General features: G+C 37.2%; 1 protein-coding gene across 10 annotated transcripts in view; it reads left to right on the top strand.

Annotated features, from left to right (window-relative positions):
• Positions 1-17,425, top strand: part of ELF2 (E74 like ETS transcription factor 2) — a 132,229-nt gene that overhangs the window by 55,797 nt on the left and 59,007 nt on the right. For 7 of the 10 annotated variants that reach the window (XM_055275936.2, XM_055275938.2, XM_055275934.2 and 4 more), the window contains one exon: positions 7,432-7,597. The exons of 1 other annotated variant lie outside the window; for it this stretch is intronic. In XM_055275936.2, coding sequence (XP_055131911.1) covers positions 7,432-7,597 — 166 coding nt within the window. Of the gene's footprint in view, positions 1-7,431; positions 7,598-16,111; positions 16,271-17,425 lie in introns of those variants that run through there. 2 more of the 10 variants (XM_055275945.2, XM_055275946.2) reach the window with 2 other exon arrangements.

The following is a 17,425-nucleotide window of genomic DNA, read 5'->3' as shown; positions in this document are numbered from 1 at the left end:
AATTTGACTCTTAGGTAAATATGGAATGGAACAGAAAGGAAGGGAAGAAAAGACCAGGATGTTCATAGGAGCATTACAGCCATATGAAGACAGGCAAATGGATAAGCAATTGACATATCTACAGTAGAATTTTCAGCAATGAAGGGAGATGAACTATTGATACATGCAGCAATATGTATAAATATCAGCAGTAAAGAAGTTGGACACAAAAGAGAACTGTTGATTTCAATGTAAAATTTGGGAAAAGGCAGATCTATAGGGATAGAAATCTATAGGGATAGATCAGTGGTTGCCTAGGTCTGCATGTATGTGTGTGTGTGCGCATGCACATGTGGGGATTGACGGGTAAGGTAGGTATGAGGGAACTTTCTGGGGTGATGGAAATGTTCTATTTCTTGACTGTGATGGTAGTTACAGGGATGTTTACATTTGTGAAAATTCATAAGAAAAATAAGATTTTCATCTGGTGAGGCAGATTCTTCCACAAGTTTTATATTTTGCAAATGAATTCCTTTTTAAAGTTGTCAAATTACCTGTTATTGGCTTTATTTTATTTTTATTTTTTGGTTTTTGTACCAATTGTTATTCTTAAATGAAAAAAAGTATTTTGATATTTCTTCTTAGTTATCAGGATCATTGTAAAAAACAGTAAACTCAGACATACTGAGAAAATGAAAATCCATCTTTTGTCTGCTCACCTCTCTTTCACCAGGTTAATAATTTGAGGTGTATTTTTTCCAGACTTTTAAATGTATATGTAAAATGAATATATAAATGGAATCAGACAACAGTACTATTCTATGGCTCATTTTCCTCCTCTTTCCACCCCCTCTTGTTTGTATCATGGATATTTTTCCATGCCAGTATATAGCTCTAACTGCGTTAATTTTTAAATTGATATTGAACAGTCTCTCATTGTATGGATGTTTGTTAGTGTGGGTGTATGTTTTCTATCTCTTTTTTTTTTTTTTTGGCATTATGAACATCTAGCTTAGGGGACTTGTCTTAAAACTGGGTTTGCATAGCAAGTGCACCATTATTTATTCTAGTGACATATTTATTTGGAATGGTTTCTGGGGTTAAATCATGAGAGGTAGGGGAGATGAGTCCTCCCTAAAGGGCTGCCAAACAGCATTTTTCAGTTTTGATAAGATTTTTTAAGGTAGCCTTACTCTACCACAAAACAAAAATGTGGAACAAATTTATGTACTTTTAACATACTCCTGAATTTTGCTATCTTTCTATATATTCCTAAAGTACATTGAGAAAAGGATTACAGTACTACTGCTTTCAGCCATTTCATTGTACTTGTCTTTGGAAACTTTTGATACCTGGAGAGCAATGACTGAGTGCATATAAAGGCAATTTCTAGGTAAACACTGCAGCATTGCACTTGTCTTGCCTCTTTAAACTAACAATCTCTCTCCTTAAATGGAAGTTTTTGAGATTGCTGTTAATACTTAGAGTAGGGTTGCCAGATAAAATACAGGATGTCTAGTTAAATTTGAATTTCAGATAAACAACAAATGACTTTTTACTTTAAGTATGTCCCAAATATTGCATGGGACATTCTTACAGTTATTATTCAGTGTTTCTCTGAAATTCAAATTTAACTGGGTATCCTGTATTTTTTTATTTGCACCCTAGCTTGTAGGGAATTAGACAGCTTGTGCCAAGATCCATGGTGACTTGAGCAAAGTAATGCTAAGTAAAATAACCCTGTGCATGTGTTATTTTTTACTATTTTATTTTTAAGCAAAGACTCCTGGTTTCATCTCTTCTATCCCCTTTCTCCCATAAAAATAGCTACTCTTCTACACAGTACAAGGCAATAATTATCTGAATAGCTGCATGCAGTGTCCTCTGGTCTGTATCATTGGCAGAAAAAAGGCTCATGAAGTTACTTGCCTCCATAGATGAGCAAATGTACTTGTTAATATTAAAATTTGTTGACTTTATTATTCTTTGAGCCAAGCTACAAATATCTGTACTTAAATGCCACTTTAGTTTATATGAAGCGTGTGTTATTGAGGAGGGTATAAAAATTGACTCCGATATAACTCTTACTCTCAAATATCCTACTAGCCAGTCAAGGAGTTGTATATGTAAACACATAATTATAATATGGGACAATGAACAGCGGTAATATTAGGCAAACAACTTGTTCTATAAATATGTAGGCTAGAAAAATTAATTCAGATTGGAGGATTATAGAAGATTCCCTGGAACTAGATGAAAACCCTTCAGTAGATGAAAAGGATTTGGACAGATGTGAAGGCTACAAAATAACATGAGCAAAAGTCTTGGAAATGTTCACATTTAGGAATTAGAAGCAATGCCACTAATTAGTTTATGTTAAGTAATGTAGGGAAATAAGACATAAAGGTGGTATATTAGTTTCTTGGGGTTACTGTAACAAAGTACTGTAAACTAGGTTGCTTAAACAACAAATTTATTGTGTTACAGTTCTGGAGATCAGAATTTAGGAATCAAGGTGTTGATAGAGGTTTTTTTTGTTGTTGTTGTTTGTTTTTTGAGGGCTACAAGGGAGAATCTCTTTAATGCCTCTCTCCTAGCTTCTGGTAGCCTCAGGCATTCCTTGGCTTGTAGATGGTGTTCTCCCTGTGTCTTTCCATGGTTTTCCTTCCCATTTGTGTGTCTCAGAGTCCAAATTTCCCTTTTTTGTAAGGACATAGTCAAATTGGGTTAGGGCTCATCTTAATTATCTTGTCTTAACTTGATCATCTGCAAAGACCTTATTTCCAGATAAGGTCACATTCACAGAAGCTAGGGATTAAAACTTCATCTTTTTGGGGGATACAATTCAGCCCATGACAGGTGGGTTGGGGTTATATTTCAGAGTGTTAAAGCCATTGTTTAATATGTTAAACTTTGCTTTTAGACAAAAGGGGAGTCATTAAAGCTTTTTATGCAAGGAAGTAACACAAACAGTTCTGATTGTGATGTGAAAAGGTGCCCTCTAAAGTTGAGGGCAAATAGTAGATTTGAAAACTATTTCTATTGTTAAAATATAATATCGGCTATCACTAATTGAATAACTTACTCTGTGCTGTGTACTTATACTATGCTAAGAACTTTGTGCATATAAAGTCATGGGACTTTAAAGGATAGAAATATTATAATCTCTTTTTTAAATATGAAGAAACCAAGATTTAAAGAACACAGAGTGAGGAAACAGGGACAGATGTAGATAATTTGTGCCACTTAGACATGTTAAGCTTGAAGTGTTGTTGGCTGAGTATTCCTGTAGTGATAAAGTTGGTAGTTTAAAATTTGGTTTTGGAATTCAGAAGATGAGTCAGAGTAGAGGACAAATACTTAGTCATTATCAGCATAGAGGTGCTATTTGAAACCATAAGAATGGGTGGGCTTGTTTGAGAAGGTAGCATAGGGCAAAAAGAAAGGAGACACTGAAGATAGAACCTCACTAAGTTGGCTAGACTTGAGTCTATGGAGATGAAAGAAGAGTCAGAGGAAACGATTGAAAGTAGCGAAAGTAGCGTGGTAGACCGGGCGTGGTCGCTCACGCCTGTAATCCCAGCACTTTGGGAGGCTGAGGCGGGCGGATCATCTGAGGTCAGGAGTTTGAGACTAGCGTGACCACCATGAAGAAACCCTGTCTCTACTAAAAATACAAAATTAGCTGGGCATGGTGGCACATGCCTGTAATCCCAGCTACTCGGGGGGCTGAGGCAGGAGAATCACTTGAACCCGGGAGGCAGAGGTTGCGGTGTGTCAAGATCACGCCGTTGCACTCCAGCCTGGGCAACAAGAGCGAAACTTTATTTCAAAAAAGAAAGTGGAGTGGTAGAGAAAGTTGGAAGAATGAATTTTTTAAATGAGGGTGATAATAAATGTATGAGTCTCCGGGGAGGCGGTAGAAATTGAAAACTGAAATAGAATTTGGTAGTTATTAACATTTTGAGGCTGGGTGTGGTGGCCCATGCTTGTAATGCCAGCGCTTTGGGAGGCTGAGGCAGGTGGATTGCTCGAGTCCAGGAGTTCAAGACCAGCCTGGGCAACATGGTGAAACCCTGTCTCTACCAAAAAGACAGAAATTAGCTGGGAGTGGTGGCACACACCTGTAGTCCCAGCTACTCAGGAGGCTGAGGTGGGAGGATGGTTTGAGCCTGGGAAGCAGAGGTTGCGGTGAGCCGTGATTGTGCCACTGCACTCCAACCTGGGCGACAGAGCTAGAGCCTGTCTCAAAAATAAAAAGCAAAAAAATATTTTTAGAGAATAGCTTCATGAGGTGGTGGAACATAGATTACAAGGTATATATAGATGAGTCAAGGAGTTAGACTATTTTTTTGAGAAATGTTTACAAGTATATGTCTCAATCGATCAGTTAAAGTTCAGTTAAAGAACTTCTTTAATTGGACTTGTTGCCTTTTAACTTCAGTTAAAGATCAGTTAAAAGTTCAGTTAAAAGAAATGAGAGTTTAGTTTTTTTCTTTTTTTTTTTTAATTTTTGAGACTTGTTCTCAGTTGCCAGGCTGGAGTGCAAAGGCATGATTATGGCTCACTGCCGCCTTGACCTCCTGGGTTCAAGCAGTCCTCTTGCCTCAGCCTCCCAAGTAGCTAGGACTACAGGCAAGAGCCACAACACCTGGTTGATATTTATTTTTTATTTTTTGTAGAGATAGGGTCTCCCTGTGTTGCCCAGGCTGGTCTTGAACTCCTGGGCTCAAGCAGTCCTCCTGCCTTGGCCTCCCAAAGTTTTGGGATTACAGGTGTGAGCCACTGAACCTGGTCTGAATTTTTTTTTTTTTTTTTTTGAGACCGAGTCTCATTCTGTCAGCCAGGCTGGAATGCAGTGGCGTGATCCTGTCTCACTGCAATGTCTGCCTCCTGGGTTCAAGCAGTTCTCATGCCTCAGCCTCCCAAGTAGCTGGGATTACAGGCGCATGCAACCATGCCTGGCTAATTTTTGTATTTTTAGTAGAGATGGGGTTTTACCGTGTTGGCCAGGTTGGTCTCGAACACCGGACCTCAGGTGATCTGCTCACCTCAGCCTCTGAAAGTGCTGGGATTACAGGCATGAGCCCTGAATTTTTTAATGCAAAATGATTTTAGCTTTTTTATGGTCAAAGAGAAGGAACCATTGAAATATTAAAACCCGGCTGGGCGCTGTTTCCGGAGGTGCTATTGTTTTGACTTATGTATTATAATTTCTTTACTTTTCTTTATAGTTTTGCCACCTATGAAAATAGTCCTAAACAATATTTTATTTTGAAAAAATAATTTACCAAGCTAGTTGAGTTAGGAAAGGGCAATATTATCATAGATAGATGAAAGCTTCCAGGAGAAGATAGCTGAATAGTCCGGTTCACTGAGTGTCATGAGCTTGTCTTCAGGTAGTCAGTGAGCAATGCCATGGGTTTTTAGAAGTGTAAGGCACATCCTGCTCTGGTATCTGGCAGTGCTACAGTATGGTATGGGCTGTACATACCAAACAAATATGGTATATGCATATTTGTTCAGCAGGTATATGGTCACATGAAGAGTGCTGTTCTGTATCTTTTATTTCCAAGCCCATGGTAATCTTCCTCCAACACATAGTAGATCAAAGCAGAACACATCTGGGGGGTGAAATCTGTTCTTAGCTGATCCAGGCAGCAGGGCAGGTGGAGTGAGTAGGTACATCAAGGCAAGCCAAATGTCAGTAAAAATCTAGAACAGACTGATCTGGACATTCTGTCCTTAGGAACAATGTCAATGGTTATCTTAGTAATGACAGTTCATGCTGTCTCAGGAGTCACACTGCTATATTTTGGACTGGTTGCCCTTTAAATCTGGTACATAGCTAGGATCCTGGAATCTCTCTTCACAGTCTTCCTGAAGATTCCCATTGTTTCTCTCCTATGTTGATCTCTTGTATCCTGTATTTGCAATAGTTCTCTTTTTTAAAAAATTCACTCTCTCTTATTGATGGGATACATTCTCCAGTATCTTCTTGAGAAAGGATACATGAAAGGTAAATGTTTGAGATCTTTCATATCTGAGAAGATATCTTTATTCTACTTCTATAAGATGATTTGACTGGGTGAAGAATCCTAGATTGGAAATAATTTTTCTTCATAATTTTGAAGAAATTGCTCAACTGTCATCTTCCTTCTAGTATGACTGTTGAGAAGACTGAAGTCTGTGTCCTGATTCTTTGTAGTAACCTGTGTTTTCTTTCTAGAAGCTTGTAGAATCTTTTCTGTTCCCAATATTACATTTCACAGTGATATGCCTCAATGTATGTGTTCCTTAATTTTTTGTACTAGACACTTAGTGGGTCCTTTCAAATGGGTAGCTTATATCCTTCAGTCTTAGAAAATTTTATTGATTTACTTCTTTTTTGTTGATTTCTTTCCAAACCTTTTTTTTCCTTTTTATTTCTTGTTTTTTCCTTATGATTTAGATTTTTGGAACTCTGTTATTCAGATAGTGGAACTCCTGGACTGGTTGGTCATCTAATATTGCTGTCTTTTCTCTCCTGTTTTCTATTGCTTTATCTTTTTTTCTCTGGTTCCTGGAGATTGCCTCAATTTTATCTTCCAAGCCTTTATTCATTTCAGCTATTGTATCTTTAATTTCCAAAAATTCTTTTACTTGTATTTTAAAATGTTCTTTACTGAATTGTGATCTGTTCTTTATAATATCTTCTCTCTGTGTGGAATATGAATATTTGGCTTTTTGTTCATGACTAAAAGTGATGGACTAAAAAGCTAGTTGGAAACTCCATTTTGGGTAGAGTATGATGCTAGTAACTGTGCCTATTATGCCTCAAAGATGCTATTGTTGTTTCTCTCTGGAAAGTAACCTGTCTGCCGCCGAGGTGGAGGAGGTCTGGTTGCTTAGCATCATGAAGGAGAGAGAATGTCTAGGAATCAAAAGTGGGTGTAATTGTTGCTGCTTTCTGTAGATTCTCCACTGTACAGTGTGTTGTTTCTCAGATTTTTTTTTTTTTTTTTGCTGCCAGGCTGATTTGGCTTTGCTGGGTCTGCTAACCCACTCAATACTCATCCAGACACTTTCAGTCTTCCAGGATTTTGTTGTTCTTACCTCTTCTTGTTTGTTGCTCTCACCTCTTGTCCTTGTGTTTAGGTATAAAAGAGTCTTTTACTGTTGTTTTAGTCAACTTTCATGATTAAGTGAAATTATATGCATGTTTTTAATCTGCCAATTTAATCCTAAAGCACAGATTATTTAAAATATTTAATCTATGTCTTACCTCTTGAGACTTGAAAGGATTATTAAAGTTAGCCCTTTTCATCTCTTGTTTTGGTTTTTACATTCATATTTATAATATTTGAAACTCATTATGTGGACTGCTCGAGACTGTATTAGTTCAAGGATTTATAAGTGAATCCAGAATTTGTAAATACAAAGGTTGATTGTTCTTTAAATTTGCTCTTATAGGAAAGTGAAAAGGTTTCTGAATATCCAGCAGTGATTGTGGAGCCAGTTCCAAGTGCCAGATTAGAGCAGGGCTATGCAGCCCAGGTTCTGGTTTATGATGATGAGACTTATATGATGCAAGATGTGGCAGAAGAACAAGAAGTTGAGACCGAGAATGTGGAAACAGGTAGACATCTCATAAAATGTTCATTATTTATAACTTTCTCATTTTGTAAGCTTCAACAATACTATTGCCAGATGAAAAATATACTGAAAAACCTTTTTAATGCTATTTAGTATAGCTTGGAAACCAGTGAAACATCTATGTTTAAGGGAATTTGTGTAGATATAAAAGTTCTACAGTATAATTCTATGAGGTTTAACAGTCTCATATCATGGACTCTATGCACAAAATTACAGCTTCACATAATGATAAAGTTATTTTTTTTTCTGAGGGTGTAAATCCTAGCTGTTATTTATACAAGTCAATAGGCTAGTATTATGAGGACAACTTTTTAAATTAAAAAAATAAATATGGTATTCTATCATTCTCTAATTGATTATGAGTTTCTTTGAGTTAATATTGATGGAGCAATATGATTTCTTCTCGTTAATATCAGAAGAATCTTTGTAGTGTTCTATCAGTTTCCTCTTTGCTTTTTGTCTTCTTAGAGATCTTAGTATTTCAGTCTATTTCTGGTGAGATAGCTATATGTTTAATTGGAGATTAGTATCTATAATTCGTAGAGAAATCTTCTAGTTTTTGCCATTGATTATGAAGAAAATAGAGTATTTTTATCAGAAGGATTGTAGTGACTCTTACATAATAATAAACATGCGAATGTATCATCTTTAGCTGTTAATGGAGAAAAAGAATCATTATACTTGTTGTTTAATCCTAGTAAAAATTCTTTACTATTTTGATACATTTTTATAAATGTAGGAAACTTTCATGATTAAAATTTTGAGTATGTGATGTATTTCTGCTTATGAGGTCCAGTAGTACCCCTTAGGGCTATTAGCCTCTTCCAGCTTAAAACTATTCTTCCTCTAATTTTATTTTTTGTGGAGCTAAGGGATTGAAAGTTACCTTGCTTTTCATAGTACTGATGATTGCAGTGCTAGCAAACCTCGGGTGTAGTGGAAAATTCATTTATCAAAATAGGCAGCCAAGCTGGGTGTGGTGGTGTGCACCTGTACTCCCAGCTACTTGGGAGACTGAGGCATGAGGCAGGTGGCTCGCTCGAGGCCAAGAGCTCGAGTTCAGCCTGGGCAACATAGCAAGACCCCATTTCTAAACAAATAAACAAAAAACCAGGCATCCAACGACTTCATATGGGCTTTGTGACTGTAGTCTGGAGTGGGATCTGATTTACAGTACATAGTACATATCTTTATGAGAGTTTGGAGAATTTTCCAGTCTGAAGCTAGAAGTATAGTGGCAGAGATGAATTTTCTTCTTGAGGAAAAGGATAGGTAGAACAGTTGAAAGTATTTTGTAGGATGATGTTTTGGATTATATATTGTAACTGATTTTATTACAAGAGCATAACTAAACAGAACACTAATAGCAGAAGAAAAAAAGTATGGTAGCTTAAGTTGAAAGCAAAAAAGTAGAACCTGTTTGAAATTTCTGGATGACGTTTTGGTCAAAAAATAAGGAAAACTATGATTTTGGTAGCAAATTGGAAACTTTAAAAAAGATAAACTATAGCACCAAATTTGCATAAGTAAGTAAATTAGGATGTTTATCACATTAAAATACCAGAGCAGATTGGTCGAATCTTATTATTGGTATAATTGACTGTAAATGTTTTATTAATTTAGATTAATTCAGGTGAAACCAATTCAGAATAGGAAGCGAATGTAATCTACTTAAGGGATTTTATTTTTTTAGTCTTCTTGAACTCTGAGGGTAATGATATCATTTGCTGGGCAGAGATATTAGTGATTGTGAAAAGGAGGATATGGGAAGTCTGGGTAAAATAACAGTTACTTTTATGATTTGTTTTTTTTTGTAAGTGGTTTTTGAATATTTGATAATTTTAAAATTTACTTCAACACAAAAAGAAAATGTAAGCATATTACTTATATCATTCTAAAATGGTATAAAAGCACCTCAAAAATTCATTGTACATGTTCCATCTTGGCTCATGGATTTTTGTTTGTTTGTTTGTTTGAGACAGAGTCTCGCTCTGTCACCAGGCTGGAGTGCAGTGGTGCAATCTTGGCTCACTGTAACCCCCGCCTCCCGGGTTCAAATGATTCTCCTGCCTCAGCCTCCCGAGTAGCTGGGACTACAGGTGCACACCACCACGCCCAGCTAATTTTTGTATTTTTTGGTAGAGACGGGGTTTCACCATGTTGGCCAGGATGGTCTCGATTTCTTGACTTCGTGATCTGCCCACCTCGGCCTCCCAAAGTGCTGGGATTATAGGCACAAGCCACCGTGCCCAGCCTGGCTTATGGATTTTAATGTAACTTTATAAAGATTGTTAATATTCATAGATTAGTTTTCAAATCAGCTAATCTGAGCTTAATATTGTTTCTATTAAGAATCAGGCTGAGCTTTGGGAGTCCGAGGCAGGTGGATCACGAAGTCAGGAGATCTAGATCATCCTGGCTAACACGGCGAAACTCCATCTCTACTAAAAATACAAAAAACTAGCTGGGCGTGGTGGCATGCATCTGTAGTCCCAGATACTTGGCAGGCTGAGGCAGGAGACGCGCTTGAACCCAGGAGGCGGAGGTTGTGGTGAACTGAGATAGTGCTACTGCACTCCAGCCTTGGGGACATAGCGAGACTCTGTCTCAAACAAAACAAAACAAAACAAAACAAAAACTAAAAAAAGAATCAAATGCATTTTTAAATGAGTTAAAATCTGAATAAGTTTTCATTCTTCTGACATCTAGGGCATATACAAATGAATAAAGAGTGGTATGCATATTTCCTTTTAGGTAGTGAATTAGGATTAGGTTCATTTCTTATAATATAAAATTGAAACTCAGATTACAGATACATGTAGGTTTTAAGGAAGAAGCTGACTGGGAAGAAAAGGAATACTTATAAGATGGCAGATTTTATTTGGTGAATTAGGGGAATTGAGATCTGTATAGAATACTTCCCTGTGTATGTCTAGGAAAACTTCATGGAATGCTCCTACGTTATAATTTAGATTATGTCAGTCTAAAAAATGTTATATTTATTGGCTTGTTCTGACAGTTATCTGCATGTTCTCATTGGAGTGTTTTTTCCCTTTTATTCCTAAATACCCATATGTATGTGTCCATGTCATAAACAGTGTTCTATTGTCATTTGTGTTGGAGTACTAAAATCATATTATGATTTGCATGTAGCCATCTTTATTATTTTGTATATAAAAGAATTTCTCTTTTTGTTAGTAGTAATTATGGGCTGTTTGTTTCTCCTTTTTGTAGATTTAACAGTCTACGTTTCCCTCACAGAGCTATGTGTAATACTAATGTTCTCTTAAATTGTATAGGAGAAACCAAATATATTTTGAAACTTTAAAAATAGGCATGTTCATCTAAACATACAGTAAATTGCTTGTGATAACATTTGCAGATTAGTAATTATAAAGAGACTTTGAGGAAGAGCGATGAAATATAGGTGAAGGGTGGTCTTGACTCTGGCAGGTATAAAATATCTTCCCCAGTGGCTGCAGGCTCCATCAGTTCTAGGGACCTGCTGGATAGACTGGTATGGTGAATGAGGGGAGGGAAGGAGTTTTTTTGATTCCCTACAGGAGTTTGAAAGTACAGTTTTTATGTTCACTTTAAAAAATTATAAAAATTATATATAATATAAATTTAAAAGGTTGTTACAAATTACCATTTAACAAGCATCACGTTTATACCAATGAACTCAATAATAAATAAGTGTTGATAGAAATCTTTTAAGACCGGACTAGGCTGGGCATGGTGGTTCACACCTGTAATCCCAGCACTTTCAGAGGCCGAGGCGGGTGAATCACGAGGTCAGGAGTTCGAGACCAGCCTGACCAACATGGTGAAACCCCATCTCTACTAAAAATACAAAAAATTAGCCAGGCGTGGTGGCGCACGCCTGTAATCCCAGCCACTCAGGAGGCTGAGGCAGGAGAATTGCTTGAACCCGGTAGACGGAGGTTGCAGTGAGATGAGATCGTGCCACTGCACTACAGCTTGGGCGACACAGTGAGCCTCCATCTCAAAAAAAAAAAAAGACTGGACTAAGGCGACTGAGCTGTCTAGGATTTGCTTCTTCATTTTTCACCTTAAATACTTGTTACTATATTTATCCCTTTAACTTTCCAGTTTAGTTTGTGAGACCAGGTTATGTCTGCATTTGTTATATGTGAGGCACTGTTTTCAACATGTTTCTTTTCAGGGGCAATTTAGTTGTGGAGATGAAAAAAAAATCTATGTTATATTCAAAATACAAAGCAGTCAATAGTCAAATGAGCGTTATTTACAAATTCAAAGGAATTTTCTGAAGAGGAAAGTTCAATTTACAGGATTAGGGAATGTTTTAGAGAGAGTAAAGGACACATGATAGGATCTAGGTGGACAAATAGGAGGTAGGTGAAATGCATTGTAAACTGAGGGAAATAGAGTTAATAAATGGGTAGACTATTGAAATTCAATACTTGTTCAGAAGATCTTGAGTAAATAAGACATTGGCAGGAGATTTCATTAAGAGCTGTGACTAGATTGTGAATTAAATCTCAAGAGTTAGTAATTAGGCACATAAGGAAGCAGAAAGGTTTGGAAGGTTTTAAGTAGAAAATACTAGGGGGCCAGTGCCTTGGGAGGCAGAGGCAGAGGTGGGAGGATCTCTTGAGGCCAGGAATTCAAGACCAGCCTGGGCAACATAGTGAGACTCCATCTCTTAAAAAAAAAAATTTAAAAATTAGCCGGCTATGGTGGTGTGCACCTGTAGTCCTAGCTACTTGAGAGTCTGAGGCCAGAGAATCCTTTGAGATTAGAGTTTGAGGTTACAGTGAGCTATGATTGTAGTACCACTGTGCTCCAGCCCGAGTGACAGTGAGCCATGTCTCTAAAAAGAAAGTACTATGCAATTAGTATTTCAGTTGGATATAGGATTAATTGTAGGGGGAAAGATGAGACAGGAAGACTAGCTGTTGTAGTATGAGTTGAAGGATGACTTGAGAAATATAACGAGGTAGTAGCAACAGGAACAGAAAAGGCTTGTATAAACCATATTACTATATGTGATCTTATATGACGTATAAGGGGAGAGGCACAATTAGGTAAAATATTCTGCTTTTTGACGCTTGGTGATGGTGATAGTAGCACATACGATTTGAGGAAGGCAAGATTGGTGAAGCAGATAAGTTTGGTAGTAGTCATGATGATTTTGAGTTGAAGCAGAACTTTAAAGATGAATATTTAGGCATTTAAAGATGCACAAATGTGGCCGAGTGCAGTGGCTCATGCCTGTAATCCCAGCACTTTGGGAGGCCAAGGCAGGCGGATCACTTAAGGTCAGAAGTTTGAGAGCAGCCTGCCCAACGTGGTGAAACTCCATCTCTACTAAAAATACAAAAATTAGCTGGGTGTGGTGGTGCATGCCTGTAATCCCAGCTACTCAGGAGGCTGAGGCAAGAGAATTGCCTGAACTGGGAGGCGGAGGTTGCAGTGAGCTGAGATCATGCCACTGCACTCCAGCCTGGGCAACAGAAACTCCATCTCAAAAACAAACAATCAGACAAACAAAAAAGATACACAAATGTGTAGTCAAGGTCCCATCACAAAAGAGATGGCATGCTCAAATTAGGATAATTTAAGGAATGTTTTAATAAAAGGCTAGTTACAAACACGTAGGCAAATATAAGATAACCATAAGAGACAGGGCAGTACTGCAGACCTAGCAGTAACTGCTGTTTCTGTCCTTTGGCTCATGGGCCAAGGGGAAGGAAGGGTGACCAGAATCCTGAAGAATAGAGCCCTGAACAGGGAGTCACCTTGGGAGATTCTGGAACCTTTGATCAAAGGACATAGCTAGCTGGAGGGCAATGCCTCTTCCCAATAATATCCTGCTAAGGTACGCCATTGACCAAACTCAGTCTGAAGCCATAGGAATCCCGTTGATGAAGTCAGTCTCCAGGGACAGAGAGCAAGTTGAAGAAGGGTGGAGAATAAATCTGGAGGGGCAAATGGAAGATATCTAGTACAACTAAAGCTTAGTAAAGAAAGGTCAGGGAGAAACTGATTTGGGAATCATCCTCATTTAAAGCCGTGGAAATAAATTTCCAAGGGGAAACGTATTTCACAGATTTTTCCCAAGGAAGCAGGTATGTAAATTCTATATTTGTCTCTCTGTGATAGAGAACAAAGGACATAGAATTAAGGAATTAACCTTAGAGAATGTTTACATTGTAAAGAGTGGAGAAGAAACAAAGAGTAGTCAAATATGATAGAAAATCCTGGGTGACTATTTCTGAGTTTTTTTTTTTTTTTGTCCTTTAAGTAGCTCTCTTTAGTAGGAAGGGGAAGAACATTGACTTGGGTTAGTTAGTTCTGATTTCAAATTTCCCCTTTATCACTTACTTGGCAGTATTTAACCTTTTCAGAGTGTTTCACTCTCAGAAAATAGGAATTCAGGATTGTGAAGATTACATACAATAAATACATAAAGCACAGTGCTTGTGACATAGAGTTTCTTTAACTTCATTAGCACCTTCCCTGTGACTTCAAGTATGGACAGGACTTTTATACATTAGAATGGAATATTTGTTTAACTTTGTTTATGTCTCTTGTTTTCTCCTTCCTTTTGCTTCCACTTTTAAAAAAAGCAAATGCTTTATACCTTCAGTTTATACTTTTTCCTTGTCATTCCTTCCTTGATTATTGTGCTCTGGCATCTCCATTTATCATTCTACTGAAGCTCTTTATCAGATTTCATTGGCCACTCTTCTGTCAAATTCAGTGACCCATAGAATCATCCAGAAGTAATCCTTCATAATCTGGCCTTCTTATCTGCTGAAACACTGTATTCTCCTAGTTATTTTTCTTATTGACCTTTGCATGGATTGCACTATTTATGCTTCTGAGCGTTTGCTCAAAGACAGTTTCCTCCTATCTATAATGTGTTCAGGTAGGTATTAGCCATCCTTTAAGGCCCAACTACATGAAGATTTCCAAAATGATGGTGGTCTACAGTAAACATTCCCTTACCTGATCTGTTATACCATCTGGATATAGGTACTTTCTTGTATTATTTTATTATTTTTATCTATTATCGCTTATATTATTTTTGTTGTATATACTCCTATTGTTTTCCCAGTGAGTGTATAAGGACCTTGAAGACGGAGACCATACTTTTTTCTTTTGTTAAATATACTGTTGAACATATAATAACTAGCTGGAAAATACAAATGGAAACAGATTGAGTTCTGAGTTAGTATTGTAGTATAATCAAGAACCATCTATGTAAAGTCATACTTAAGTCTCATTTTAAAAATCACAGTTGGTGTTCATCATTCTTGCTTGTATCTAATAATTTGATTTTTTTTTTTTTTTTTTTTGAGGTGGAGTCTCACTCTGTCACCCAGGCTGGAGTGCAGTGGTGCGATCTCGGCTCACTGCAACCTCCGCCTCCTGGGTTCAAGCGATTCTCCTGCCTCAGCCTCCCAAGTGGCTGGGACTACAGGTGTGTGCCACTATGCCCAGCTAATTTTTGTATTTTTAGTAGAGATGCGGTTTCACCATGTTGGTTGGCCAGGATGGTCTTGATCTCTTGACCTCGTGATCTGCCTGCTTCAGCCTCCCAAAGTGCTGGGATTACAGGCGTGAGCCACTGTGCCCAGCTCGCTCTCTTGCCTAGGCTAGAGTGCAGTGGCACTGCAACCTCTGCCTCTTGGGTTCAAGCAATTCTCGTGCCTCAGTCTCCTCAGTAGCTGGGATTACAGGCACTCGCCACACATATATGGCTAATTTTTGTATTTTTGGTAGAGATGGGGTTTCTCCTTGTTGTACAGGCTGATCTTGAACTCCTGGCCTCATGCGATCTGCCTGCCTCAGCCTCCCAAAGTCCTGGGATTACAGGCCTGATTTTTTTCTTAAAAGCAATACATGCTTAATGGAAAAAATTGGAAAGTATTGCAAAGAATAAGCAAACTGAAAATCATCACCCCTAATCTTAGCAACAAGGACACAAAGATTGTTGCTTTTTTAAAAAACATTTCCTTTTAGTCTTTTTTAAAAAATGCGTTTTAATCATAAAATATTATATAATACAAGCAGACTGATTAATCTTTGCTAATTTTAATAAACATTGGCTGTCAAGTGGTCTGGTTGGTAGCTTCCTACTTCTGTCTTCTGACCACTGGGGACAGGACTTTGCTTCTTAACCATGTATCAAGACATTAACATTTAGTCATATTAGTTAATTATCAAGAAAACTTAAACCATTTTTAGTGATCAACAAAATTGTGTTTAAACATTAGTTGAAAAGATAGATGATGATTATGAGAATTTTTATATAATTCAATGAGAAAGCAGTGCTTTTTAAAAATAAAAATGAAAGTTTAGGTTTTTAAAATGCAGTTTAAAAAATAAAACCAGATTTCCTTCATGAAAAATAAGATAAGGAGCCAAATTTCTTTCTTGAAGAATCTCAGGACTAATTTGACTTCATGATGAGCTGTCATAACTTTTATATTTGTTATACCATCAGAAATCCTCCCTGTGGCACAAAAGGACTCCTTTAATTAGAAAATATTGTTGCCACAGGGAGGTAGAAGATCGACATGAAAAACTGGGGATCTGAAAAGGAGCCCCTATCCTAGGATTACCTGAAGGTGAAACAGATTGAGCCAGAAGGAGGACAATGCTGGTAGGTTGGTTTTTAATTTATTAAGAATGTTTATAATTTTATATTTCATTAAAATTATTTCATCTACCTTTACCATATTTTTGTTTAAAGGGTGACAATGATTCCTCCTTAAGGAAGGAGAAGTAATATGATAATATTTTTCCTCCAAGATAGTTTGCTGAGTTATCCCTTGCCATATTCTTAATATTTGTTTCTTTTTATAGATAAAGCTCTGGGGCTATTTCATGCCTCTACTTCCTTGGAAGCTACTGTTTACTGAACGTCTTTAAGTCATTTTTTTTTTTGTCATTTCTGTTGTTTTTGCTTCTAATCTACATCTTTTCCTAAATTTTTAGTAAGTGTTTTTTCCCCCAATTATTTATTTTCTTGAGGTTAGCCTAGCCCTAAGTTTTCTAAAATGGTAAAATGTGAATCTTAAGTTCATTTAGCTTTTACTCTAGAATTGTTTGAATTGTAATTGTACTGTGATTTAGATCAGACAGTATTATTAGATAAAAAATTTTAATACTTTAGTAACTATCAGCCAGGTATAGTGGCTCAAGCCTATAATCCCAGCACTTTGGGAGGCCGAGGTCAGGAGTTCAAGACCAGCCTGGCCAACTTGGCAAAACCCCATCTCTACTAAAAAATGCAAGAAATTAGGCAGGCGTGGTGGTGGACGCCTGTAATCCCAGCAACTGGGGAGGCTGAGGCAGGAGAATCGCTTGAACCCAGGAGGTGGAGGTTGGAGTGAACTGAGATGGCACCACTGCACTCCAGCCTGGACAACAGAGACAGACTCCGTCTCAAAAAACAAAACAAAACAAAAACAACAACAACAACAAAAAACTATTTCATTTAGCCTGAGATGCTTTCAATGGTAAGAAACATTATTTTTATACCACTAAAGGAAAAAATGCTGCCAAATATAAACTTTAAGAGACTATCAACTTTAAGATAGGTACTGATTTCAGAGATGTCAAATGTGAAAAAATGTGTATCTTAAGATTAATGAAATATGATTTGCAATTATGAATCTTTCCTGAAACTCATTTACTGGGAATTAAACATTAAAATATGAGGCTTATGAAAAATGGAGGTGAGTTGTGGTATAGAAATCCATATCAATGCTGAGCATGGTCTCTAAATTTTGTGTGTGTGTGTGTGTGAGACTGA

Source organism: Symphalangus syndactylus, chromosome 4, assembly GCF_028878055.3.
Source record: "Symphalangus syndactylus isolate Jambi chromosome 4, NHGRI_mSymSyn1-v2.1_pri, whole genome shotgun sequence".
In the NCBI taxonomy this organism is placed as follows: domain Eukaryota; kingdom Metazoa; phylum Chordata; class Mammalia; order Primates; family Hylobatidae; genus Symphalangus; species Symphalangus syndactylus.
The sequence above is the reverse complement of the archived record's forward strand: the minus strand, read 5'-3'. Positions and strand labels throughout refer to the sequence as shown.